Here is a 27,243-nt window from a genome sequence, read left to right as displayed (position 1 = left end):
ATTATATATCGTACATACGTGTACGTATGGAGAATCGTATGCAATTGTCGCGTGCGTGTCCTGCGCGGTGATCGGCACAAAAATAAACTATGCAGATCAGATAAATATTAAGTGCCGTTGACAGTTAAATGGCGTATGTTCGATTTCCATTCGGTTGAAAATATTTCTCGACTTCGTTTATTAGCCATATGTATTGAGATCTGTTACCGTTGGAACTGGACATCTCTTGTCGAACACAGATCTGCTAAGAGAGAGAATATACATATTTTCGATAACGCGATAATCCGACGTTAATTTCGTTCTCGCGCATGTTATATCGCGTATAATACAATATTTCTCGCAAATATGGCAATAATATGTTATGATGTTTATAATTTATTGTAAAGTGAGACACACAGAGAGCATTAGAGTTTCAGCTTCAAGACGAAACAAGACTGAGTTTAAAAAAAAAATATATATATATATATGTAATATTTAAATCAAATATAAAAAATATAAATAAGAATTAATCTTTTTTTTAAAGAAATTAAAGAAACTGTGTATATTATATTAATATTAAATATATCGTTTGATCAAGATAACTGTAAAATCATCATAAAACGATAGTAGCAAAATTATATAAATAAGAATTAATCTTTTATGCAATAATTTTAAAGAAACTGTGTATATTATATTAATATTAAATATATCGTTTGATCAAGATAACTGTAAAATCATCATAAAACGATAGGAAAATTTATAGCAAAATTTAACAGATAACATTTATTTAAACGTATTCGGGGAATCGGCTTGGAAGTTTAACCTACTTTTTGTTTTTCACTTTAAGTTATACTTTAAGTTATAGTTTAAATTTTTGTCTCGTATGCGCTGCCATTTCTATGTGAAAAGAGAGAAACATATTTAACATTATCTAAAATTTAAAAAAAAAAAAAACTGATTTATGATATATTCTTCACACTTTGTAAACAATGTGTGATATAATCTTGATTCCGATGAGAAATGGCATTTTTTTCATTTTGCAGAGTCGTATATTGGAAGATGCATCCATTATGTGCAATTCTTGGTCACCGAGGCATAATGTGAGTACAGACGCTTTTTTTATTTTTTTTTTTTATTTTCTCTTATGCACGTAATTAGAAATTGATTCGATTTTGACCCACGTATTGACAAAAAACTGATATTATTAATAATAATACGCAATAAAATTCACGCACACAATATGTGCTAGTTGTTTCATTATTTATAAAATTATCTAGATGATGTGAAGAACTTGGACAAATTAATTCTATCTTTACGAAACGGGAGACATATCACCATGACATCATTTTAAGAACAATTCAATTATTTGAGATGTTCTCAGACGAAACAATGTAATTATATCACGTGCCACCTGTCTAATTAGACGGGTAATTGTATGACAATTTTGTTGCACTGTATTCTTATCATATATAGCAATATTTTGAATTTAACAAATGGGAAAATTTTCAATATTTACTATATTTACATATCTATGTTTTAATTCATTATATTATAATTAGTTTCTCCGTTTAAAAAAAAATATTATATATATTTCTAAAAATATTACTAAAATTAAATAATATTGTTTTTATACCAATACTTACAATTAGCAGAATATACATATATCAAATTTTATCATAATATGTATATAGTTTTCATCATTATTGAATACAGGTATAGCACAACCAGATATAAGGTATACAGAAAATTCACTCTTGAATAGAATATAACGATTCTTATTATAAGATTTGAAGAAAATTTTTTATTAGTGAACAATTGATTAGATCTTTTCTCTCTGGAGGAAAAAAGAAGAGGTAATGAGAAAAAAAAGACTGACCGAAAGAAAGTGAAAAAAAGAAGGCGTGAGAAACAGAGAGACAGATTATGAGACTGTTGCTGTATACGAAATGCCCCATAATATTTATGCTTTACGGAGCCACGTAGTTATGGTGGCCGGGCTCTCGCATAAACTCGCTAACTCGTGGTTACGATTATGGCCAGTAGTAAATTGATTATTTAGATATACGAGATGAGAGGCGATGCAGGATAGTCGAGTGCCATAAAAACAGCTATGTGTCGCTTATGCCCAACCGCGAATGCAACAGATGCAAACCCCGCAGCTGCGACAAATGTCTGAAACGCGCGCTTCTTGTCCGCCCGTTCACATTTTTCACCCGCGACGGACGTTCTTGTAATAAAATTATTATTTCTACAATCAACGTACGTCCGTGTAATGATGTACGTCTATACATTTATAACGATTTACGAGAAATATCCGTCGTATAAATCGATAAAAATAACGCCGATAAAGACAACGAAGACAAAAGAAGAGAGCGACGCGCGTATATTAGGATATATGCAGTAATAATAATAAATATCAAAACAATGCGCGCGCGATAACAATGTACAATAGAACCGCAACGACAATCGAATAGAGGAAATGAAAATCGATAATTCAGATTTGACAATCGGGATAAATGCGAAGGGATAATGCAACGCGACGTTATCGATGTCGCGGTGCGCTTCGGCGCGCGCAAAAAGACGCTAATATAATAATATTAGCGACAATAGGTTAATATTAACGCCGTAAAGGGAGGGCGGCGTTGTAACAGCGCTATTATAAATCGATGATACTCGCGGCGGCGGCGGCGGCAGCGGCGGCGACGGCGACGGCGGCGGCGACGGCGATGGGGTCGGTGTCGCGTCTGCGCTACCGAACGAAACTGAATTTGATGATCCTTATAGAGCCAAAACCCGGCGCGCGAATATAATGTTCTTTACTCTAGACGGTAGGTACTCCGCCATGCAAGTGATAATTTGAACAGTCTCCCCGTTTTCGTGTCAGACGTCAGATTTTCTGGTGGATATTACTTATTCATGCGTCAGACTCTACTCCGTGATGTAGGTTATCGGACGGAAATAACGTAATTGTCCCAATTTGCGATATCCGATAGCCGACGGGTCCGAGCGTACCGAGTGCGATTCTGCATTTGAATCTAGAGAGTGTAACCGCGCACGAGAGAGAAAGAGAAAGAGAGAGAGAGAGAGAGAGAGGGAGAGGGAGGAGGAGAGCTAGCCGATCGCTAATTAATCTCATATATTGACAAAAAACTGATATTATTAATAATAATACGCAATAAAATTCACGCACACAATATGTGCTAGTTGTTTCATTATTTATAAAATTATCTAGATGATGTGAAGAACTTGGACAAATTAATTCTATCTTTACGAAACGGGAGACATATCACCATGACATCATTTTAAGAACAATTCAATTATTTGAGATGTTCTCAGACGAAACAATGTAATTATATCACGTGCCACCTGTCTAATTAGACGGGTAATTGTATGACAATTTTGTTGCACTGTATTCTTATCATATATAGCAATATTTTGAATTTAACAAATGGGAAAATTTTCAATATTTACTATATTTACATATCTATGTTTTAATTCATTATATTATAATTAGTTTCTCCGTTTAAAAAAAAATATTATATATATTTCTAAAAATATTACTAAAATTAAATAATATTGTTTTTATACCAATACTTACAATTAGCAGAATATACATATATCAAATTTTATCATAATATGTATATAGTTTTCATCATTATTGAATACAGGTATAGCACAACCAGATATAAGGTATACAGAAAATTCACTCTTGAATAGAATATAACGATTCTTATTATAAGATTTGAAGAAAATTTTTTATTAGTGAACAATTGATTAGATCTTTTCTCTCTGGAGGAAAAAAGAAGAGGTAATGAGAAAAAAAAGACTGACCGAAAGAAAGTGAAAAAAAGAAGGCGTGAGAAACAGAGAGACAGATTATGAGACTGTTGCTGTATACGAAATGCCCCATAATATTTATGCTTTACGGAGCCACGTAGTTATGGTGGCCGGGCTCTCGCATAAACTCGCTAACTCGTGGTTACGATTATGGCCAGTAGTAAATTGATTATTTAGATATACGAGATGAGAGGCGATGCAGGATAGTCGAGTGCCATAAAAACAGCTATGTGTCGCTTATGCCCAACCGCGAATGCAACAGATGCAACCCCCGCAGCTGCGACAAATGTCTGAAACGCGCGCTTCTTGTCCGCCCGTTCACATTTTTCACCCGCGACGGACGTTCTTGTAATAAAATTATTATTTCTACAATCAACGTACGTCCGTGTAATGATGTACGTCTATACATTTATAACGATTTACGAGAAATATCCGTCGTATAAATCGATAAAAATAACGCCGATAAAGACAACGAAGACAAAAGAAGAGAGCGACGCGCGTATATTAGGATATATGCAGTAATAATAATAAATATCAAAACAATGCGCGCGCGATAACAATGTACAATAGAACCGCAACGACAATCGAATAGAGGAAATGAAAATCGATAATTCAGATTTGACAATCGGGATAAATGCGAAGGGATAATGCAACGCGACGTTATCGATGTCGCGGTGCGCTTCGGCGCGCGCAAAAAGACGCTAATATAATAATATTAGCGACAATAGGTTAATATTAACGCCGTAAAGGGAGGGCGGCGTTGTAACAGCGCTATTATAAATCGATGATACTCGCGGCGGCGGCGGCGGCAGCGGCGGCGACGGCGACGGCGGCGGCGACGGCGATGGGGTCGGTGTCGCGTCTGCGCTACCGAACGAAACTGAATTTGATGATCCTTATAGAGCCAAAACCCGGCGCGCGAATATAATGTTCTTTACTCTAGACGGTAGGTACTCCGCCATGCAAGTGATAATTTGAACAGTCTCCCCGTTTTCGTGTCAGACGTCAGATTTTCTGGTGGATATTACTTATTCATGCGTCAGACTCTACTCCGTGATGTAGGTTATCGGACGGAAATAACGTAATTGTCCCAATTTGCGATATCCGATAGCCGACGGGTCCGAGCGTACCGAGTGCGATTCTGCATTTGAATCTAGAGAGTGTAACCGCGCACGAGAGAGAAAGAGAGAGAGCGAGAGAGAGAGGGAGAGGGAGGAGGAAAGCTAGCCGATCGCTAATTAATCTCATATACGGACGGATACGTAATTGAACCGCACGCCGCGCCGCACGTGACGAGATTTATTTTTTTATTCGCTATTGATACGCTTCTCTCTTAGTATTGATGTCGATGCTATTCGTATCTTATCGAACGCGACGGACCCTGCTTGGGGCCGACGTTTATCGATCGAATCCCGCGGATAAGCTCTTGGTGCCGACTAACCGCTTGGCTCAGACACGGCTGGGCTTTAATTGCTAATTGATTTTATGCACACACCGCTTGGCGGTTTATGTATGATATTGATGATGTGTCCGGGCGACATCTAATTTTGCATTCGTCTGCACTTTGAACGTAATGAATTAAAAGAATTGATTTTCTGGGAATGCGTTTTCCCGGGGAACAAAACTGTGTCTCTCGATAGACAAAACAATTGTGCGCATCTGATACGGCTGAATTATTCAAGATAAACGCCGCGCGATGTAATCGGCTTAGTTTGCTTTCGCGCTTCGAGAAAGATATACCCGAATTATATTTGTTTTAGAAATTATATATACGCGATAAATTTATATCTTCTTCGAAATAATTAATATAATATAAAGATTAATAAAAGTTTCTCTCGCGAGAGACAGTATTGATATCTATCTATTTGCGCCAAAACAAGATTAATATTCTAATAGATATCGTTTGTTCGAAAATAATATCAGTTGTGTAACGCGAATAACAATTTTTGGAAAGACCTAAGTAAATTAATAAGCTCCGTTCATTTCCTGGTTCGCTTTTCAAGTCACCCTCCTAAATCCTGAGGCTACCTGGCGCTCGATCTTTCGCATGAACCTGCGCTAGGCTACCTTGTTATCAGTTATGTTATCCACTTAATCTCACACCCGCCGTCTTGTCTCGGATAAATTACATGGAGGGACCGTAGGGTCTGATAATTCAATTGTAATTGGCTAATCCTCATAATACTTTAGTTCCAGAAGACGTATCCTCGCCCGCTCTGGGGTCGGCCGCGTCGAAAAATGACTCTATTAACCGCGACGACGTAGAGAATCGCGCGAAGGGGAAGAAACTTTGCTAAACAACAGCGGGAAGTGTTAACTATGTGGCTAATAAGAACGATCCGTATCCTCGATAGCTCCGTTAAGCTTCGTTCACAATATATATAAACGTCTTATTAATGCAATAATGCACAATCTCCTTATTTTCTTTTAAATGATTGCAAGTACAAAAATTTAAAAAAAGAAAGAAACTAAAAAAAAGTAATTTCTTCTAAATAATAATAATAGTCGCATATTAGTAGAGCGTAAACTATGCGATAATATGTGACTGACTAATTGATCCTAAATAAATAAATTCGACGTGATATATTAATTAATCTCAATTAATTCAGCTTAACATGTAAAACAAATGCATAGAGATAAAGGAAATAATAAAATGTGAGAGATACTTTAGGACCTTTCCAACTCTCTAGTAACTTCGATTCCCTCCCTCCCCTTCTTACAATCTTATACATATACGTACACCCACGTATGTGCACGGGCGAAGATCGAGTGACTATTGTTCAAGTGTTACGTTAAAAGAGGGTCCATTGCCCCTTAGCCGTGATTTATCGTCCTGCTAATGATTCGATTAAGCAACACGTCCGCGTGAAAAACGTCGTCATTGAGTGCAGGTCTCACTGCGGGAAGTTACCACATACATTAATATTTCCGCATGAAAATACGGTTATTTCACTCGTATTTTGACACATGCAACATACTTAAGAATAGCAAATTGTTTTATCAAACTTGTTCTTAAACTTGTTGCTTTCTGTCATTCTTTTTGATAATTAATTCCGAATAATTTCTGTCTCATTGTGTGAGGCTTTATTAAAATGATATATAAAAAAGTTTACTATAAATTTTTTAATACATTGCAAAAATAGATTATTTTGCACGGTAATTTTTTTTAGAGTTTGCTTTTATAAAATTAGGAATTAAAAAGATGTGTAATATGTAAAAAACATTGTTAACAAGCATATAACAATTTATAAATCTATGAAAAGAAGCTTCTTGTTGCAAATTAAACACGAATAATTTCTACATAACTTAAGAAAAAAAGAAATTTTTTTTTTCGATTAATATCTATTTTGCTTCCATTCCAAAAATATTCTTCTCACTGTGTTCTCATTCGAGATATATAATAACATTATTTTATATATGTTATTCAATAATAGACATATTTTTGTGACAAACAATATTCCTCGTTACTCCGTAACATTCCAAAATATATCTAATATCAATTCTGATGAAAATACGACCCTATATTTCGTTATGAGAAAATATGGCAAGCGACAAGACGGCGAGAGAGAGAGAGAGAGAGAGAGAGAGAGAGAAATTTAGAGATTAAAAAGAGTGACGGCAGTTCAGCAACCTAGAGACAGTTGTGGGTAAGCCAGCCATACCCGACGAAGACACGAGGAGTTCATAAATAATCGAAACGTTAGAACACACGCCAGTAGTTTCCGCATGAAACATTGATCGGGCAATGCGGACATTACAGGTCGTAATGAAATAAGTGGGCAGTGAATCACTTTTAGTTTTACCCGCCTCGGCCTCGGCTAACGATATTTTGATAACTCTCTCGGATTAATCTTGTGGCGCGCTCGACGGCGTACGATAAATAAAAAACCACTGAAGAGAGTAAAAAGTTTTAAAAAAGGGAAGTAAAAATATTTTTGACCCGCAAAAAAAATTTTTTTAAAAATCTGAAGTTTTGTTAGATAAATATTTAAAATAGACTTCTATTTACTTTGTGGTTTCCGCGAATATAATATATAGCATATACATATATCGTATTAATGAAATTTTGTATTTGCGATTTCGAAGATCGTTATAACATCATTAGTATCAATAGTAATACTATATTATACTAGTGAATACGATATATTAATTATTATTAGACGATATCATACCAATTCTAAAAACCAATAATCATACATATTTTAACCGGAAAACATGTTCGGAAAGATATATATATATATAAGTATTCTTAAAAATTCGATATTTCTTTTGTGGGAAATATTCATCAAACTTTTTTATCCATTTTTGTCTGCATTAACGACAATATCTTTTATTTATACTTATAGTAATAAATTCTACACCATATTGTAAAATTTATTTTTTATATTTGAAAATTGCTTTATTCAATTAAAAGTTCACGCGGCATTAATATTGAATTAATGCCAGTGAGAAACTAATAGAAGCAGGAGATCTATTCGTTTCATCTTGTCTATAAAATGTATATAATTTTGTTTATAAAATCATTGAAAGAAAAAAATCGCAATTTTTAATGCTAAAATATTAATTGCGATGCAAGTTTAAGTACCAATCTCTTTCTAAAGAGCAATATATTCTTTATTATTATCATAAAAAAAGGTTTTATATCATTTTCATATTTATGCTATGATAGAAAAATTAATACGATAATACAATCACAGATTATATCTCTTATTTTTATATTAAATAATATAAATAATGTTATATATTATACAATTCCTTGAGATGTGATGTCATATTAATGTTGATTGACAATTACATTTTGTATTAATATTAAAAGATTTAAATTTTGTTTGAACGCTCGGTTTAGGTTTAAAAAATGCCTTCACGTTGAAATGGCTTCAAAGGCATGCTATAAGTTATATACGGCTTATAACCGCGATATTCTTCGAACGTAGAACGAACCTAGTAACATGTCGCACAAGTGACAGATGTAGTTGATGCGGAATGTCCCATATAATATCGATCACCACGGTGTACAGGCAAGTCTAAGTGATATGAGGCTATGAATGTAATGTATAGCTTTCATTAAGATATCCTCTTAGAGGAGTCGCTTTGATCAATAAGGAAGAGTATAGGTGATAACAAATTGGCTGCAGCCACAGTAAGTTGACGCGTATACAATAATCGATATTAAGTTACGCAAATTGAATTAACGCATTAATAGAAATTCATCGTAAACGAATTACCGCACATGATGTGTTTTTAAAGTAGTATATGTATTTATATTATGTATCGGTCAAAGAAAAGTATATAACATCAAAAATAATAAATTATTGGAAAGCTGGAACTAAAAAAAAAAACACTATCGCAAGCAAATAAAATTTGCACGACTTCTGTCTTTCTCTATTTCTTTTTTGAACAAAATTATATACAATTCGAACTTCGAGCCGGAAAACAAACGACAAAAATCGAGAAACGAAAAGAATTGATTAAAAATAAATTTAAAAAATGATACCAATATTAACATATAGAACAATATCTCACTTTTTGTATACGAAATTCTTTTTACATCGACGGGTTGTAAGGAGGAAATTTTGGCGAAGCCCCCTCACGCGCATAACGCGCCATGAAATGAAATCACACCCCGCCCCTCTTGTTATCCCGTTCCGCGTTGCTCATAAATTTCGCCGTAGCGTAGTTTAAGCTATTTTCGTTACCATTAAATGTTGACTTCGCCGAGGGGGCCCGGATCTCTCCAAACACGCGAAAGGGAGAATCAGGATGATCCCCCCCTTCGGTTCGTCCGAGTTTCGCCGCCGATACTGACGGATATATGTCTGTCCACCGTCTCTGGGGAGACTCGGTCAAGTATCCATCCTTTGGATCGATTCCAGTGTAACGGATGAATTTGATTACCGAACATCATAGGGCATGTGTACGCGCTAATACAGTGACGTTACCGGACTCGAGGGGATCGTAACTTAATGCCCGTTTATCCGTGCAAATATCGTCGTTTTTCCAATTATACATCGCTTTGCGCCGAAATTATTATACAAATCCCATCTGTATCTTTAGCAACGAGTATCTCGGCATTAATTATGCCAAAAGCCATCAAAAAAGTTACACGAATTATTTTCAGTCTTACATAAGCGTTATTTCGCGTTGCTATTTTTCCATCGAATGCTGAACAATTTTCCAAAATAGTTGACTAAGTTTCAAAAGCATATTCTATTCATCTTAAGACTGAAAAAAAGTCATATATAGATCCGGAAATGTTTCCTTCGCAAGTTACATAAACGTTCTTTCCACGCGACACATGTTCGTAGTTCACACGACGAGTAAGTGTATTTTGAACGTTTTCTTCAAACTTGTAACCCTTTACGAGACCGCGTTTGTAACTTATTACTGCAGTTCGGACAAACTTGCCTTCGAGACAAAGTAATTTAACGGTCGAATGTAAAGTTTATACGTAATGTAACACCGACAATTGGGTCTATTCTATACTCGCAATTTTTTGCAGTTTTCTACCTTTACTTTAAAAAGTATTATAATACGCGCGTCGCACGCCCGTTAAATGTTTTTTTAAAAATTTCAAACAGATATAATCGTCGAACACTACCACCTCAATTTACAATTGAAATTTTAATCGAGAGTATAGAAAAATATTTTTAAATAATAAATGTTTTGTTATAATATCTATCTACTAATATGTCGCACATTCGCTTGAATCAATACCAGCTAATGGATATTAATACTCGTTGAATAAAAAAGTTTTATGCTTTCTTTATTTGTTCCATTCGCGCAATTGGTAATTAAATTTACATAATTCAAGATAATGGAGAATTCTGGGAATGCTTCAATGTGCAACCTAAGCGATAGAGATGTTGTCGGAGTTGGAAAAAAACTCGGAAAATGCTAACGTCTCGGATAACAAAACTATTTTCGGAATATCGATCGTACAGCCATGTTGCCATCCGGTACATAAACTGGCTGTTGCCCAGACAACGCGTCGAACGGATTAAATTCAATAAGAATTTATATTGAGAATGACGGCAATTATCATTATAATTATCATGTTTACCATGAAACGCTTGCAAATTATATTGCATAATTTGTTTCTTTTATCATATACTCTTATTTTCTGCTCAAAAGAATAAGTAATAAACAATTATAAAAATGGATATAGTATCTGAAAGCTGTATAAAAAAGATCTTTTATAATTTAGTATGCAAATACTTATTCATTTATAACAATATCCATTTATAAATCAAAAATAATTATATACGATATTTTTTTAGAGAAAGCGATAAAAGAGAAGTTCGAATAAATCGCGAAAATTAAAGAAAGATTTAACAATTATGCAATAATGGAGCACATTATAATAGCGGCCTGTTAACGGTATTATTTTTAATGGATACACGATGTACTTTGTGTTTCAGGGTGATTTGTTTGGTGGCTTGAATAGCGGTTTGCAAGACGGCTTACTTTCAAGAGCAGAGGCTTTGGCAGCAGATTTGGGGAAGCACAACGCCGGGACGCCGATGCCACTAAAGCACGATCCCGTGTCTGTGTATCATCATGGAGCACACATGCCTACCCCCCATCCAAATAACCGGCCACATCATCAGGTACAATCACACCTTCTTGTGAGTCCGCATTTTTGATATACTATTCTATCGTATTAAAAAATCGTGTAAAAAATAAACTAGAGATATAAACTTTTCTCCTTATACTTATACTTATTGTTAGATATCATAACTACATTTAGAGAATAATATTGCCGATAATATAATAAAAAAGAAAAAAAATTATTCGTACAGAACGATTATCGCAATAAAGGCGTCCCCTTTTCGCCGTCCCCGAGCGTTGCCGTTTCGTAAACCCTCCCCCGCACGCATCTATAAAATGCAACGAATTCAACGGTCAGAGTTAAAATCGTTGCCAATAATTAATTACAGGCGGCAATTAATTTTGGATTCATATTTAATCAGCAGATTGAAAAATTTAATTTACGCGGTTTATTTGTTAATATCGCGAACAATGCAGACAGCGATATTAATTTCCCCCGCTTTTTAATGTTTAATAAGCCGCGTTATATTTATATTACCGCGTCGTTGTGTATTCGTAACCAGCGTGCAGTTTTAGCGTGATTACGCCGCTTAGAAACAGGCGCCTCTCAATACATGTATACGATATCGCAGCAAATTGCATTTCAATTTGTTGCCCCGCAGTGTACCTTATGCTAATCTGAGCAATCTGATGCCGATGAATGAATACGGGGGGCGACGCCGAGCAACCAACGCGCATCGACCCGGAATGATCTTCTCAAATGTAAGGGGCGTGTGCCGCTTGTGCTGTATACATATATACATATATATTATCTCCGTGTCGCGACGGTGTGCTTGTAATGCCCCCGCGATGAATTCTAAGGGTACGGGACCCGTGTCTGCGGTATGAGGGTTCGTGGCGGGTTTTGCTTAACTTTTCTCGTATCGGCCACCCGCGGATCTGCGTATGCGATTTTATCCGTTATAAATCGTCTCTCCCGACTCCTCGACGCTTTCTGAGATACAAATTGTTTAGAATTTTATATTTTAATTCGTGTACACGTTTCTTTTTTAACTTTTTCCTTGCTTTGCAAAGTTTGATGCTATTTTCCAAAATCATGTTTTCCGAAACCAATTTTTTTATTTTCACTATGGATTACTGAAAATATTTCGCATTTTTATAAAATTTAAAAGTGAAAATCTTTGTTCGTGCGATTATTTTTATTAATATGTAAATACAAAAATAAGACAATGGGGAACCTGATATATCCTGTTTTGATAAAATATGATTAGCATAATTAATTTGTTTTGTTTTAACGTGTACGGCTTTATTTATAAATCAGTTTCGAAAATGTTGCGTTTGTTGAGTGTTGTATAAATGATTCTCCATTTCACACGCAGTGACTAGAAAAGCCGAATCTATTCAATTGCAATTTCACGCAACAATAATAACGTCAAACCATATACCGTGAGCTTTAATAGATATTGTTTCAGAAAAAGCATATATACGAATATATAAAATGTAAAAATGTGACAGAAACCGAGAATAAAAGAAAGAGAGGGGGAAAGAGAGCAATAAAAAAACAACAAAAATCGCATGATTTTAGATTCACGTATATATATCAGAAAAGAAAGACAGAGATAAAAACAACGTCGAGCTGACGCAGCGTGAAGGGATCGGGAGAGAACAACACGGCCAACAAGAAGAGTGGAAAAGAAAAATTAGGGGGCGAGGTGGGCAATAGAGCAAGGAGAAAGAGCAAAACATAGAGGAGCCGGCTAACCCTACCATCGTGTCAGCGTAATGATGAAATATTGCGCGGGTCTCTTGGGCCCTACACCTCGTACGCCCGTGGGCAAGTCCCCCGCTTCCCCCCCCCCCCCCCCCCCCCTCCGTATTCGCTGTATATTTGCCGCCGGTGGTGTTCCCGACAGCATCCACCTTCTGCCTTTTCCACGCTGTCCGTGCACCCCCTTGCATTTCTGATGTAACTGCGCTATCCTATAGTACACCACCGTCGACCGAAACCGTGCCATCCAGTTAGCTCGCTATACTGCCGTTCTCATGAGGATAGATGATGCGCGTGTTGTGCCTTACGCGTGTATGTACGTGTGCAAGCCGGCGCCCCGCGAGATTCGTGTATAAGCGCTTATGTATGTATACGTGAGGTAATGGGCCGGGTTATGTGCGAACGACGCGGATATTTTTGGAGTAGCGATTTTTTTATAACGGTATATTTTTTTCCCCGGTATCACGTATATTACGAACTGGCCGAACGTGGGCCGCGGTCGCAATCCTGTATATGTCCAAAACTGAGAATAATTAATGTAACCGGATGTAAACAAACGAGAGGGGATTAGATCGGGATTGAAAAGGATGTGTACACAATGCTTGATAAAAATGTTCCGGTATAAACGTACACGCGCGGAAATGTTTCCTGAAATATTTATTCATGAAAGGATTCGCGTATCATTATTGTTGAATATTATCGTTACCTCCGAATATTTAAATGAATGTGCTTATTCAACGGATAATTCTTTATTTGTTTTTTTTTATATTATATAAATGCATTTAAATATTATTATACCAATTATAAATTTTGATATATTTTTTATTTGTCTATATCGATTTCTTTCTTCCCTCTCTTTAATGAAAGGATATGATTATTTTATAATAAAATCTGTATATAATCGGAATTATTTTATCAATTGGCTTTGTCGTGTAAATTTTTGTCGAGTGAGTTTATTCCTATATGTGTATAAGGAACATTTTATTTCTGAAACATACGCGTCAACTAATTCTAATTACATGTCCTGTCCCCACGGTCGAAACCGTGGCGTCTAGTTAATTCAGTATATTCCCGTGAGACCAGATGATTTTATGTGTCTAAACAAGATTGTACATGTGTACGTGATACCTTACATACTTAAGTAGGGGCAAAAGTCACAATAAATAAATCATGTATTAAAAAAATTTAATAATTAAAATAAATTAAGCCAATAAATTGATTATACAACTCGAATAAGAATCGCAGTACATAATATTAGAACTTTTTCAGAAAATTATAAACGTGAAGAATAAAAAGAATAAAAAATATCTTTCACATATCCTTTTCAAATAAATGAAACATTATTTAAATAAAAAATAAAAAAACAGTTTCTTTTGTCTACTTCTCTGTAATTCGTATTCGCGACTCACGACATGCGGCATCTTCAGCTTGTTACCCGATATTAATCTTAAGAAAGTTAATCCCGAAATTAATCCCAAGAACGAGTTAATAGCACGCCGCTTATGTAACGGCACTTTAAACGGAGAAAAATATGAAAGAAGTTCATAAATATATAATCTCTAAAGAGTTGTGTGTGTGCTCGCGAAGTGCGTCCTGCATTCGTGACGACGGCCGCACGTGCTGCATAATTATGCGTGTTACCTTGTACATATTTCCTGCTCTCTCCACCGCACTGATGGTGCTTTATCAAAATGCATTTCCGCAAACTCGGCAATACGATACGTATCTGGCTTTTCATCGTATTCACATTTCTACACTTTATTTTACTTGAAAAAGAATAGCGAATAAAATTTTTCAAAAAAATTTTCTTACTGATATAATTACCTATACAATTATCGCGATTTATTATAATTTAATTTTAATATATATCGTTATTTTTTGACATTAAATATCATGATAATTAAATGTTAAATTGACATTCTGTTGAAGTAAAATTTACATGATATTTTATAAAGCTGCAAAATATCTTTTTGTAAGCTTATAGCTGCTAATATTAAAACAATTTAATAATTAGAAAATGTCATTAATCATAAAAAAATTTGTATCAATAAACAGTGAAAAATATTTGTGTTTTGTTATGTGTGTTTAATTTAGATATTATATTTCCAGATATAATTAATCTTTAGAGCAAGTATTATATATAAAGAATTAAATGAAATCAATTACAGACTTCCTTTTATGCTGATGTATTGTTAATTATAATATTAGAGATTTAACATATGTGAAAATAAATCGAGAATATTGATAAGAGAAAAGTCTTGAAATATATAATTTCTTTATATTATAGAATATCTGAAAGATGAGAATAAATATTCGACATTAAAAGAGACAATAAAATATTAAATCTTAATATACATTAGATTTTATTTATTTTTCCTACGTAATCTGTCAGAATTCTAATAGTTGTCATAACCGTGCACTTCTATATCATCTTATTAAAAAACATTTACGTCAGCGTATCCAACAAAACTTTTCTTTATCAAAGCTTTCAATTTATCGTAAACCCCCGTAAAATTCGAGAAAAAAAGATGCCAATCTAAAAATTTCTTCTAGGAAAAACAGGCATAGTACACATCACTCAAATTGAGTATTCTTAATTCGCGTGTTCCAGATGAGCCATCCGGGGATGGAGAGCCTCGACATGCTGGACCCAGCAAACTCGATGACGACATTAACGCCGATGTCCGAGGGCACGGGCGGCGGACCCGGGCATCACGCGGGCATCCACGGTCCATCCGTGTACGGTGGCATGAATGGAATGATGAGCCACCATCATCATCACGGCAATCTAGGCGGTGGTGGCGGAAGCGTGCCCCATCCGGCACATCATCATCCGGCGATGGCAGCCGCGGCCGCGGCGGCGGCCGCGGCGGGTCTCCATCCCGACGCCGATACCGATCCGCGCGAGTTGGAGGCCTTCGCCGAACGATTCAAGCAACGGCGTATCAAGCTCGGTGTCACGCAGGCCGACGTCGGCAAGGCACTCGCCAACCTCAAGCTACCGGGCGTCGGCGCTCTCTCGCAATCGACGATCTGTCGCTTTGAATCGCTCACGCTCTCGCACAACAACATGATCGCCCTGAAACCGATCCTCCAGGCTTGGCTCGAGGAGGCGGAGGCGCAGGCGAAGAACAAGCGACGCGATCCCGATGCGCCCTCGGTATTGCCGGCCGGCGAGAAGAAGCGGAAACGCACCAGCATCGCCGCGCCCGAGAAACGCTCGCTGGAGGCGTACTTCGCGGTCCAACCGCGACCCTCGGGCGAGAAGATCGCCGCGATCGCGGAGAAGCTCGATCTTAAGAAGAACGTCGTCCGTGTATGGTTCTGCAATCAGCGGCAGAAGCAGAAACGCATGAAATTCGCGGCTCAACATTGACCCGAGGGTGGCTTGTGACAGCAGAACTGACCGTACCAGCTGCCTGGTCTCGAGCCGAAACCCGAACCCCTGACCGAGTTTCAGGGATGGCCGTGAGACAACGCTCCAGAACCGTCGGAGGCTCTAGGGCTTCCCTTGGACACCGTTGATGGACAACCCCCCGAATGACGAGAGATTCCGAGTCATCGTCGTCGGGCAAACATCATCATCGGGGATGTCCACTCGCGGGACGTCTTTCGCGGCCGCGCGAGATAAACGATGGCTCGATACCATGGGCAGATACTACCGGTACATCGTGCTGTCACAGGCTGAGGATGAGTCGCTTGTTATCACTGCGCGTGTGTAATATGCATGTAACGCATATTCTGGAATCACCGGTTGCAGGGAACTATTCTTGACCCGTCGGTTCGCGATTCTCTTTTTCTCTATCTATTTTTCTCTCAACTTGAACTATACGATTACGTCTCATCGCGCTGTGTGATGTTAAAGAGATATATAACCGGCGCAAACATACAACCTAATGCTGGTAACGTATTTACGAACGTTTCGCGATGAACAATATCATCGCGCTGTGATAAATATAAATCCATATCGGATTGCTTCTTCAACGCGGAGTTGACGCTAAACGAAGATTTCGTATACAAGATGTTTCACTTTTATCGGATAAGCCGTAATTAATTAAGGATTAACAGAAATTACGACAAATTTCTAATCAATTTTTCTTAACAGGTTTCAGTCGAGATTCACTCATACGCGAATAAATCCGAGTACGCCGCGCGATATACCTCTTTATTTCAAACGAAAATGCGCGAGAACAATTTTTGTTTGTAATAAAAAAGAGGCGCGAATCACGCATCTGCGAATAATATACAAATATAATACCGAGAAAAAACACCGATCGTTGCAATAATGTATGATGCTTTCAACAGTATGATTTTTGGAAAATGAGGAGATGCGTTGAAGGATTATATCAGCGCTTTCTTCGTATTTTCATTTGCGTTAACAGGAAGCATTATAGTGACGAATTCGTATTGCATACAATAACATTACGGAGTTATACAAATACCGCACGATTCGTCAGTTTCATTCGGGATATAATATTTACTAATATCGCTTTTAAGAATTTTAAAGTAAAATACATATTGCAATATTTGTTTGTGAAAATTTAATAGTAAACTTTGAGATAAATTTTACATTGCAATTAATCAAAATATAAAAGTTGCAAACATTTTAATACAAATAAATTCAAAAATTCTTCTTTTTATTAAAGAGAAAGAAACTCGAGTATTAAATTTCAGAAAAATTAAAAGTAAATTCTTCTGCGAATTCATTCAATATTTTTGTAGAAGACAATAAAGATATCCTAAACTATCAAAAACGGATAAAAATTACAGAGTTTAAGTACATATTGTGTATGCTTTTAAGGGAATAATTATAGGCAAAGGAGTTGACTTAATTTAAGCTATACGGTATTACTATTACAATACTTTCTCATGATCCTCTGAAGTAAAGAGCTTGCACACAGTCCGTAAAACTACGAGTTCGAGAAGCGCACCACCAACGATCGCGATAAAACAATTTACGATGCCATTTGCCCTTCGACCCTTTCGCCGTATGACATCCGCGACCGAAATCGCCGTTTGGCGCCGATTTCACGATCATATTTTTCGCAGACGCGAATATGCGAAATCCTGTAATTCATGACCCAAAATAAATCCACAATAGAGAAATGGTATTTCGTATTTCTTTGTTACAAAATAATCAAAATTTAATGAATTTCTATCAACTTTTGTCCATAATATCGCTTCAATATTTGTAGATGCATAATTGTGACAGCATTATGACATTTTATATATATTAACGATACAATATTATAGAGACCTCTACAAGAGACCTTTAACGCGAATATTACATTGCACTTGTAATTATTTATTAATAATTAATCAATTAAAAATATCATGCTTAAATGTGAAGAACATTTGAATGTTAAAAAAACAATTTTGCAACTTGTGGTTAAAAAAAATTTTGTTAATTTCTATAATTATTAAAAATTAATAAATAGAGAAAAAAAGAAAAACTTTTTATATACTTTCAGTACAGAAAGCAATAACATTTAATCGGATAATAATTATGATATTAAAAGTATCCGACACATATTTTCATATTAGCTATTAGTACGAACGTCACTGTATCGTTGACAAAATTACAATCTTCACAATTTTCATCTCTAATGATAACCGATGACATTTTACGTATTTGTAAGTCGATAACACATCGGAAACGTTCGTAAATCACCAGTTCACCATCGCAATAATTTATTGAGCAATAATCATTGAAGACACGATCGATCGCCGGGAGACAATCTCGGCGGGGATGAAGACGAAAGAAACAGAGAAAAACAGATAGAAAGAGAGAGAGAGAGAGAGAAATTTCTCGTCGTTCACTCTTCACGGACGAGCCTGCCGTGATGAATGAACGGCGAGGATCAAAGACCACCAACGCGTCTTGAAAAGTACAACTCGAAACATAAAATATAAAGTACGTATTGTTATAAAGACGACGCGCGGGTATATACGTCGCGCCGATGAAAAAAGTGATATTAATCCTAATGAAGAGACGCTCAGTGCAGTGTAAACAGTGAAGAGAACGAATAGCATGCGTGTGAACGAGTGAATGTAGCGTGAATGAGAAAGAACCAGAAAGGGGTTAAGATTTAGAAAAAGAAAGAAAGATAAATAAGAGATGAAAGGAGCGAGAGAGAGAAAGAGAGAGAGAGAGAGAGAAAGTGAGCGAGAGAGAGGAACAAACTAACAGAGCTAAGAGAAATGTTTTACGTAGTGATATTGGACAATCAGTGAAAAGACTGTACCATATCATATTGAAGCAATACCGTAGTATGTAGTAAACGAATTAATTATATTCTGTTCGTATTTTTTAATGATCGTCCGCGCATCCGCCATGCGTCATGCGCCGACTATTTTCGTAAAATTCGAGGAGGAGGCAGGAAAAGAAGGGAAGAGGGCAAACGAAGGGAGCCGCGGGAGGTGTTTTAGTCTCGATACCACACACATGTTCTGCTTTCAAAACCGACGATTAATATCTCCTTATCGATCCGATATCAGGGATGCGGGGAACGATGCCTGCACGCGCGCTCGGTTTCCACTCGCGTGAGTCAACGCGTGCGCCGTGGAAACGCGCGGTCTGTCAACGTGCGTGCGTCGGGGAAAAAAAAAAAAAAGAGTTCAGTTTTCGATTATGTTTTTCTCGATACACCCCGCGCGATCAACATCCCGCGCGCGCGCGAATAATAGGAGATCGAGAGGATCTCTAGCTGTATACACGCGTGTCTATCTCTCTTTTTGTTCGCCCGACGAGAAGTCCGTCGTATTGCGCCGTTTTTTTGCGTAACGACAACGAAGTTCTACGAATGCGAGATCGAAGCATCCTCTTAACGGAAGGTAAGACGCGCAGCGACTCGAATGAGAGAGAAAGAGAGAGCACGCGGTCGGTTTCACACGACCGTAATAGCTCGGCTGTAAGTCGCGATTGTTAGAATAAAATGCGCGATATCTTCTAAAGTTGGATACACGATAGAGACTTATTTCATGTAACTGAGTTACATCTTAAATATTAGTTTTGTCTCGATATTAGAAAAGTCTCGAAAAAATTTTCAAGTCACACAGATCTAATCTACTACTTGAAATCATTTCAACCAAACAGATTTTATATTTATAAAGTGGATAATTAATTATTTCTTATCTCTTATCTCACAATAAAAAAAAAAAAAATATTTCGGACGATATACGTTACTTAAGATCAAAATTTTATAGAATTATTTTTAAGTGAGAAAGTGATTAGAAAATTTAAGAACACAATTTCGTGTGTGTAAAATAAAGATAATTTAGTTGAATTAGATTAACATCAGAAATCCATTCTCTATATTGACAGATTGAAGAAGGTCGACCAGCCAAAAAGTTGACATTAGAAACGTGTCTCTCTACTTTAACAGATAGAAGAGGATCGAGCAACTGACATGAGCAAGTATCCGAGACGTCGATTCCTCGTTTAATTTCAACTTTGTTCCAAACTGATCTCGTACTTTCATTATCCGATTCTATAATATTAATGAGCTTAACATTTCATTTATCAACCATAGAAAATATGATTTGTCATCATGTAATAAGATCCACGTTCCAACAAAGTAATAGCTTAGATATTTCGCCTGATTTTACTTTAAATTTTTTCTAACAATTATGGGAACTTCCTTAATTACAGAATGTTTTCGTAGTGAATATTAAAGGAACATTACTTTTCAACGATTTTAACGAAATCTTCCTTTACTTTTTTACTTTTTGTACTTTCCAGCGCACTTTATCTTGGCAAAAATTTAATTGAAGAAAAAATATCGCGATTTTATTCAATCTTAAATCTTGCGAGAAATCTATATCCGTATTGGATAATGAAATATACAGTAAGAAAGTTTGTCGGATAATGTGTATCCAACGTTAGAAGACGTTCTGTGAGGAGGATCCAGGCAAATGAAAATATTAGTAATAGTTAAAGGTAAAATCGACGAGAAAAAAAAACGGTAGTGGTTTTTAAATTGTACATATGTAAGAGGATAAGTATTTTATAGGAGAGTAATAGCCGATTTGCCATTCTATTAGGTAGTGGAAAAGGAGTTTTAGTGCAATATAGAAATCTATAGCGAGACGTTCATTATTCATTGTTTTCTCTCTTGTACGTGGCGCGTCCGCCCGAGCGGGCCAATATCAGCGCGTTTTTATCAGCCTTCACCGACGGTCATCGAAAATCGCATGCAGGCAGATTCGCCTGACATCGCGGCCGTTCTTCTCTCGTAGGAAAAAAAAAAAAAAGAAAAAGAAAATTTATTTTCCTATACGACTGTTCAATTGCGTAATGTATATCTCGATTCTGTCGACGACGCAGATTGTCTTAAGCATGCAACTTTCTAGTCACTGTGTACACGATTTTCCTAATCCAAATTTTCAAATTCTGATGAATTAAAACGTTGGGTGGAAATGTCGCGGAAAAAAACCTACCATTTCTTTAATTGTTTCTCGTATCTTGTTCTTTTGTGAATATTGCTTATTTTCTGACGTTATATGGGAGCTATCGCAATGCCATTATTATAAAAAAACATTCTTAATAATGTTGTTGTTACGTAACTGATGAAATTATGTAAATATTATTCGTATTATCTCTATATAAATTAGGTTAAGAATACGTTTTACGCACTTGACAGAATGAACATGAAATAAGACATAAGACGCCACAGGAAGTATCCGGAATATATTGTGTGTATTAACAATATATAATTGCACATTATTACGCGTATGTTAAGTTGTTACAAGAGTTTTAATATTCTTTGTAAAAAAAAGAATCATAATTCTTCAATAACATCGGTACGTACAAAATTAACGAAGCAAACGAAAAACTAATGAAAAATAATCCAAAACTTCTAAATATAAAATCAATTAATTATTCTATTATTATCGCGATGTAAATACAGAAACGTCCTGAAATAAATTCCATACTTCCTGTATTTGGCCAAACTCAGCGTCATTAATTACTCTTTTCTCACTTAATCATACCGTATCGCGTTATAGTACGACTATATACAAATAAATTTTCTCACCTTACATTATATATTCATTGAACGACTAAATAAAACATTTGCTGGGTTGTAAATTACGATTCGTCGCTTACACAGTACGTCACGATAAGTTTCCATTGTTTAAACAAACATCGCTGTATAATATAAAGAAATTTTTAAAAAAATTGCGCGATGCAATATCATAGGATGTTCTAGAACCAAATGTTTTTTGAATCAATAATTCTTCAGGTTTTTCAAAATCGATTTTTTTTTTGTAAGAGAATATTAAAACACATCGATAGTTTTCTAATCCGCTATCAAAAATAGATTTTTCATATATTAAAATTTAATAGCTCTCTTTTAATTCATATCAAGCAAAATTTTAATTTGAAGAATTTGATTAAAAACATATATATTGAATTGTATATTAAAACATTGTTATAAAAATGATGACTTCTTCCAATTACCTTTTCTAAAAAATTTTATTCCAAACTAGTCAAAAAATATGTGACTGAAAAGATAGACAGTGGTTTCAGGACCTCCTACGCAAAAAGAAGGGTGATAATGATTTACTTTGGTATATACTGCAATAAAAAAGAAATAAACGCGCATCTGTGCGCCATCTCGTGCAACGTGAGCATTAAGTCGTCAATGCACAGATTTGTAGTAATTATTATTTGACAGAAGGGATATTTTAAAAACAAAATATATATATATAATATATATATTTTTTTTTGAAAAGGAATCTCAATGAACATTTATGTTAATTAATATATTTGGCACTTTAATTAAAAGATAAAACATTGAATAAATAAAATATCTCGGATCTTAATTTAAGATTCTTAATTCAAGAATCTTAAGTTTCTCGATTGCAATATATATCTCGGTTTAAACGAAATAGACTATTTATGAGTAAGACTGCAAGACGGAATAGAAGCGCTCCTCAGGCCCAAAATGTTATATACACATTTAATACAGGGTAAAAAAGTCATATCACACACATAATATGCTTTTATCAATTGTTATCGTCACGAAATGCACTTAAGAGTCTTGCCAAATAACGCGATCAAATGTGACGCAAACTATGTATGTACGTCGTAATTTTCGACTTGCGCAGATTTACGATACATCCGTACAATATTGTATATTTTCTAGTTTAAAAAGCCTTTTAACAAAAGAAAACTATTATTTTGAAACATTTTTTTTTTTACGCAAAAAATATTTCTTATCAAATTTATTAACATAACTGTGTTTGAAAATTAAAAACCAATTGTTTAAAAAAACCATTATTTTTGAATATCTCTAATATTTTTGATCATCCATCGATATATAGTCGAGATAAAAAATGTAATGCGTAAATGTAAATATATATATCTGGGTATAATATCATTTAAAAGACAGTTGTTAAGCGCTATAGCTCGCTATAATCTACGTATCGATCGCAACTTTTCAGCGATGTATACGTTTCTATCTCAGATGCACGGTTTATTCCTTTTTCTTAACTCCGCGTTTTCAATTTCTAAAAATATCTTTTAATATAATACTTTTCTTCCCAGGAGCTAATTTATATAATCGCAAATACAATAGAACCTGAACATAAAAGTAAGAGTTGAGGCGTTCTAAGAGATTCCTGCAGTTTTATACAAAAAGCGAGATGATCGATATTTCACGTGCATAGAAAAAAAGGAAATATAAACAAATATTTATAACAATAAGCTGAAAAAATTGGTACAACTCAATCGTTGCATTCCAACCTTTCCCATTTATTTTCTTATATAAGTAACCCTATAAAGCGCGAATTATCTAACCAGATAATCTATGGCGAAAAATGATCGCGTTGTACTGTCGCATGATATGTGCGTAAATAGTGTGAAGACTCTTATGTATGCGTGCGTATAATTTATTCATTTTTATGGCGATTGCGCGGATCATCAACAATCGCCCCAGATATCCGCCGACACGATTTGAGACGGGTGACCGAAAAGTATTACGTCAAGACACGTGTGACGGGAGCATATTTGTATAAAGAGAAAAAAAAATACGGAAATTAAAAAATAATTAGTATAAATAATTATTATATCAGCAATTAGGGATTAAATGTTTATACATATAAATTGAGAAGAGAGAGAGGGAAGCACCCCCCCCATCGTTCGATCGAATTTGCCCAAGTTGATAATCGCAATCGCTCACGACGATTTTTAAAGCTAATATACGCCGCGTTTTTGTGAGACGACGTCGTCGCAATTCCTCGTTCTTCGGTTCGGTTAAGATACTTTTACGCGTATATATTTAATATAGAAAACGAACTCTCTTTGAAAACTATTTTAAATAGCGTTCAATAACGATAACATAAGAAAACACGTAGAGCAAACTTATCTTCCATTAAGGAGAGGAACTTCGCTTTCGTTCTACATCTATTCGTTCTACGCTCTTTACCAAGCGCGTTCACGGACATGCGTAACGCATTTAACAGACTGGTGAAAATCTGAGAAACTCGCGCGGATCGCGCGCAAACCGTCGTTTATAGAAATAGAAGTAACATCGTACTACGCATATTTATGTTTACACTATGTCTACGTACAACACATTCAACGTGTCTCATAATAACTCCAGATATGTCAGAATATGAATCTATATGTGTGTAATAACGATCGACAAATCATAATCATAATTTTTCTCACAGCGAATTAAATTCTCATTAATCTCTAATAAATTGTAATTAAACGCGATCAGTGTAAAGGTGAAACGCTATTTATGAGTAAGACTGTAACTATCGCGAAAACGATATAATAAAATATAATAAAGACATATCATAAAAGATACTAGTTTAATTGTCTGACATTGTAGAAATTTCTATGTAAATATGTTGCGTGCAACTTGGAGCAATGTTTCGAGGCTATGTTTATGTATAAATAAATCATGTGTCCCATAGCAAACTATTTGATGTTATCTTCTTAATTATTTGCTTGGCAGACGCTTGGGCTAGCTCTTACATTCGTAGGCACCTTCGAGAATCTGTACATAATCGACAAATATTGTACGAATTGTAAATCTATTTGTAAATTATGTAGCAATTAGTTTGTTAGTTAAATTGTATTTTGCTTCTCTAAATACTTAGCATAATTCACATAAGTAAAAAATTCTCGTTATCCTTTGTACGGTCTCATCCACAATGAACGATTTTGATTTTATGGCGCGTATCACGTAACTCGAATGTTAGCCAATATCTCTAACCTCCCCTCATAGTTTCGCATATTATCGAAATGAAACAAGAAACAAATAACATACTCTACATATCGCAAATGCGTGTAATAGCAAAATTTTCATGAATTTTTGTATCAATGCGTTATCGGCTTCTCAAACGTACCAAATTGCGCGCAATGTACGATAAGGGGAAAGAGAAAGATTCCTCCATACTGTACATATCATGTGCCATAATTCATTTACCATACTTTGTGTCCAACTTTGTTCCAAGTACCTACTCAATTATAAATATTATAGTACATAGTATAATAAAGTAAACCTTGATGTTATTGATAATTTTATTGTATGCCTTTCACTTTCCACTTTCCAAATGTTTAAAGGCTCGAGAAAAGAATCTGTCCATGAAAATAAAATGTTGGAAGAAAAATATGAGAATGGGAGAAAGACGTGAAAGATGAACAGTAAAGATTTCCAATATCGAAACAAAAATCAGATGTAGACAGAGGGCCAAGGCAAAGATATAAAAGTTTTAAATTTATACAAGATAAAAAAAGAGATTAAATTTCTAATAAGAGATTTTAATCAGTCTCGCATACTTGCACTCAATTGCGCAAAATTCTCTCAAACTAACGATAAATGTACATAAATTATAAAAAATGTAGATTCATTGTAAACATGTTTATTAAATATAAAGTATATCTTATTTAAAAAAATTATATTTTATTAAATAAGTTCCTTTTTCATCGCAACTATTTAATTCGTTAAAAGAAAAATAGAATTTTTTATGATAGAGATAGAGAGAGAGAGAAAGACGGAGAGGAAAAGACTGTAAAATTTCTTTAAATATACATTTATGCGATGCAAGAGTGAATTTACATCCTTTCGCGTCATCCACAATAACAATAATCTCTCCGTCTATTAGTTTCGTGAAATGCGTACTGTATAAACAGAAAGACAATAGTTATGCCCGCGGAAAATAAGTATCGCATGCAATGTTTTTATTGAACCGAATCCAGACATTGTGGCACATTGCGTGCTACACCACAGCGTTGCGTGGAATTATAAATTTATACGGCAGGCACGTGTACGCTGTTAAAAAGATTATTTATCCAAATCAGAATATCATGCCTCGCGACTCGCATTTCACGCGAAACGGAATGGCGCGTTTCATATCGGCGGTGGCACAAATGATATTTTCTCTGATAATCATCAAAAAACTAAGAGATAAATATCGCTCGAAGTGATTCGCGTTATGCATCTTCTGCATTAATTAGGTTAACAACTTGTCCCTAATTTTCTGTTCAAGCACCATATTCGCAAATCAAAATTAAAGCATTATCCGCGCGGCTTCGAAGCAAGACACCTGTTAAGTGTAAATTGTTTAGAACAAACATTCTTTTCGATAATTAATAGTGCAGCTAACATTATCAACGCTTGACACAGTTCTGTCATATCTAACAATAAATAATGCGACACCATGTATCTATTACGAATAATGCAATTAATTATTACGTATCAAATGACTGTTCTATTACGAACGACGGTCTTTGTTAGAATTTCGATGCATTGTGTTTAGTAAATCTATATATGAAGAGTAGAGGGAAAAAATGTACATATATAAATTAATATTTTGCATTGTTGCATTACAAGAGTAAGAGAGTTACAGTATTAACTTTATTAATTTAAATAGCCAATTTAAAAAATATAGAATTTGAATTTTACATTTTATATATGTCTCGAGTGATTCTATTTTTATTTCTATTAGTTAATTTAAATATTATTAGAGACAAACGCGTTTCTAAATTAGCTCCTATCGAGAGACTTATTTTAGCAGTCCTCTCAAAATTAAACATGAAAAACAAAATTATTAAATAAGTAAGGAAAAGTAGATAAGAAATTTTATATATATATATA

The 27,243-nt window shown here is 35.2% G+C and overlaps 2 protein-coding genes across 4 annotated transcripts in view; one reads left to right on the top strand and one right to left on the bottom strand.

Annotated features, from left to right (window-relative positions):
* The window catches only part of LOC115245012 (inhibitory POU protein), a 51,521-nt gene extending 33,797 nt beyond the window's left edge, over positions 1 to 17,724 (top strand). For 2 of the 3 annotated variants that reach the window (XM_029823068.1, XM_029823067.1), the window contains 2 exons: positions 11,235 to 11,441; positions 15,744 to 17,724. In XM_029823068.1, the coding sequence (XP_029678928.1) occupies positions 11,235 to 11,441; positions 15,744 to 16,508 (972 nt within the window). In that variant the 3' untranslated portion in view covers positions 16,509 to 17,724. Of the gene's footprint in view, positions 1 to 1,027; positions 1,080 to 11,234; positions 11,442 to 15,743 lie in introns of those variants that run through there. The other variant, XM_029823069.1, reaches the window with a different exon arrangement.
* Positions 1 to 27,243, bottom strand: part of LOC115245010 (rRNA methyltransferase 3, mitochondrial) — a 110,552-nt gene that overhangs the window by 81,069 nt on the left and 2,240 nt on the right. The gene's annotated exons all lie outside the window — the stretch shown is intronic.

Source organism: Formica exsecta, unplaced genomic scaffold (genome assembly GCF_003651465.1).
Source record: "Formica exsecta isolate Colony F162 unplaced genomic scaffold, ASM365146v1 scaffold90, whole genome shotgun sequence".
NCBI classification, from domain to species: Eukaryota; Metazoa; Arthropoda; class Insecta; order Hymenoptera; family Formicidae; genus Formica; species Formica exsecta.
The sequence above is the reverse complement of the archived record's forward strand: the minus strand, read 5'-3'. Positions and strand labels throughout refer to the sequence as shown.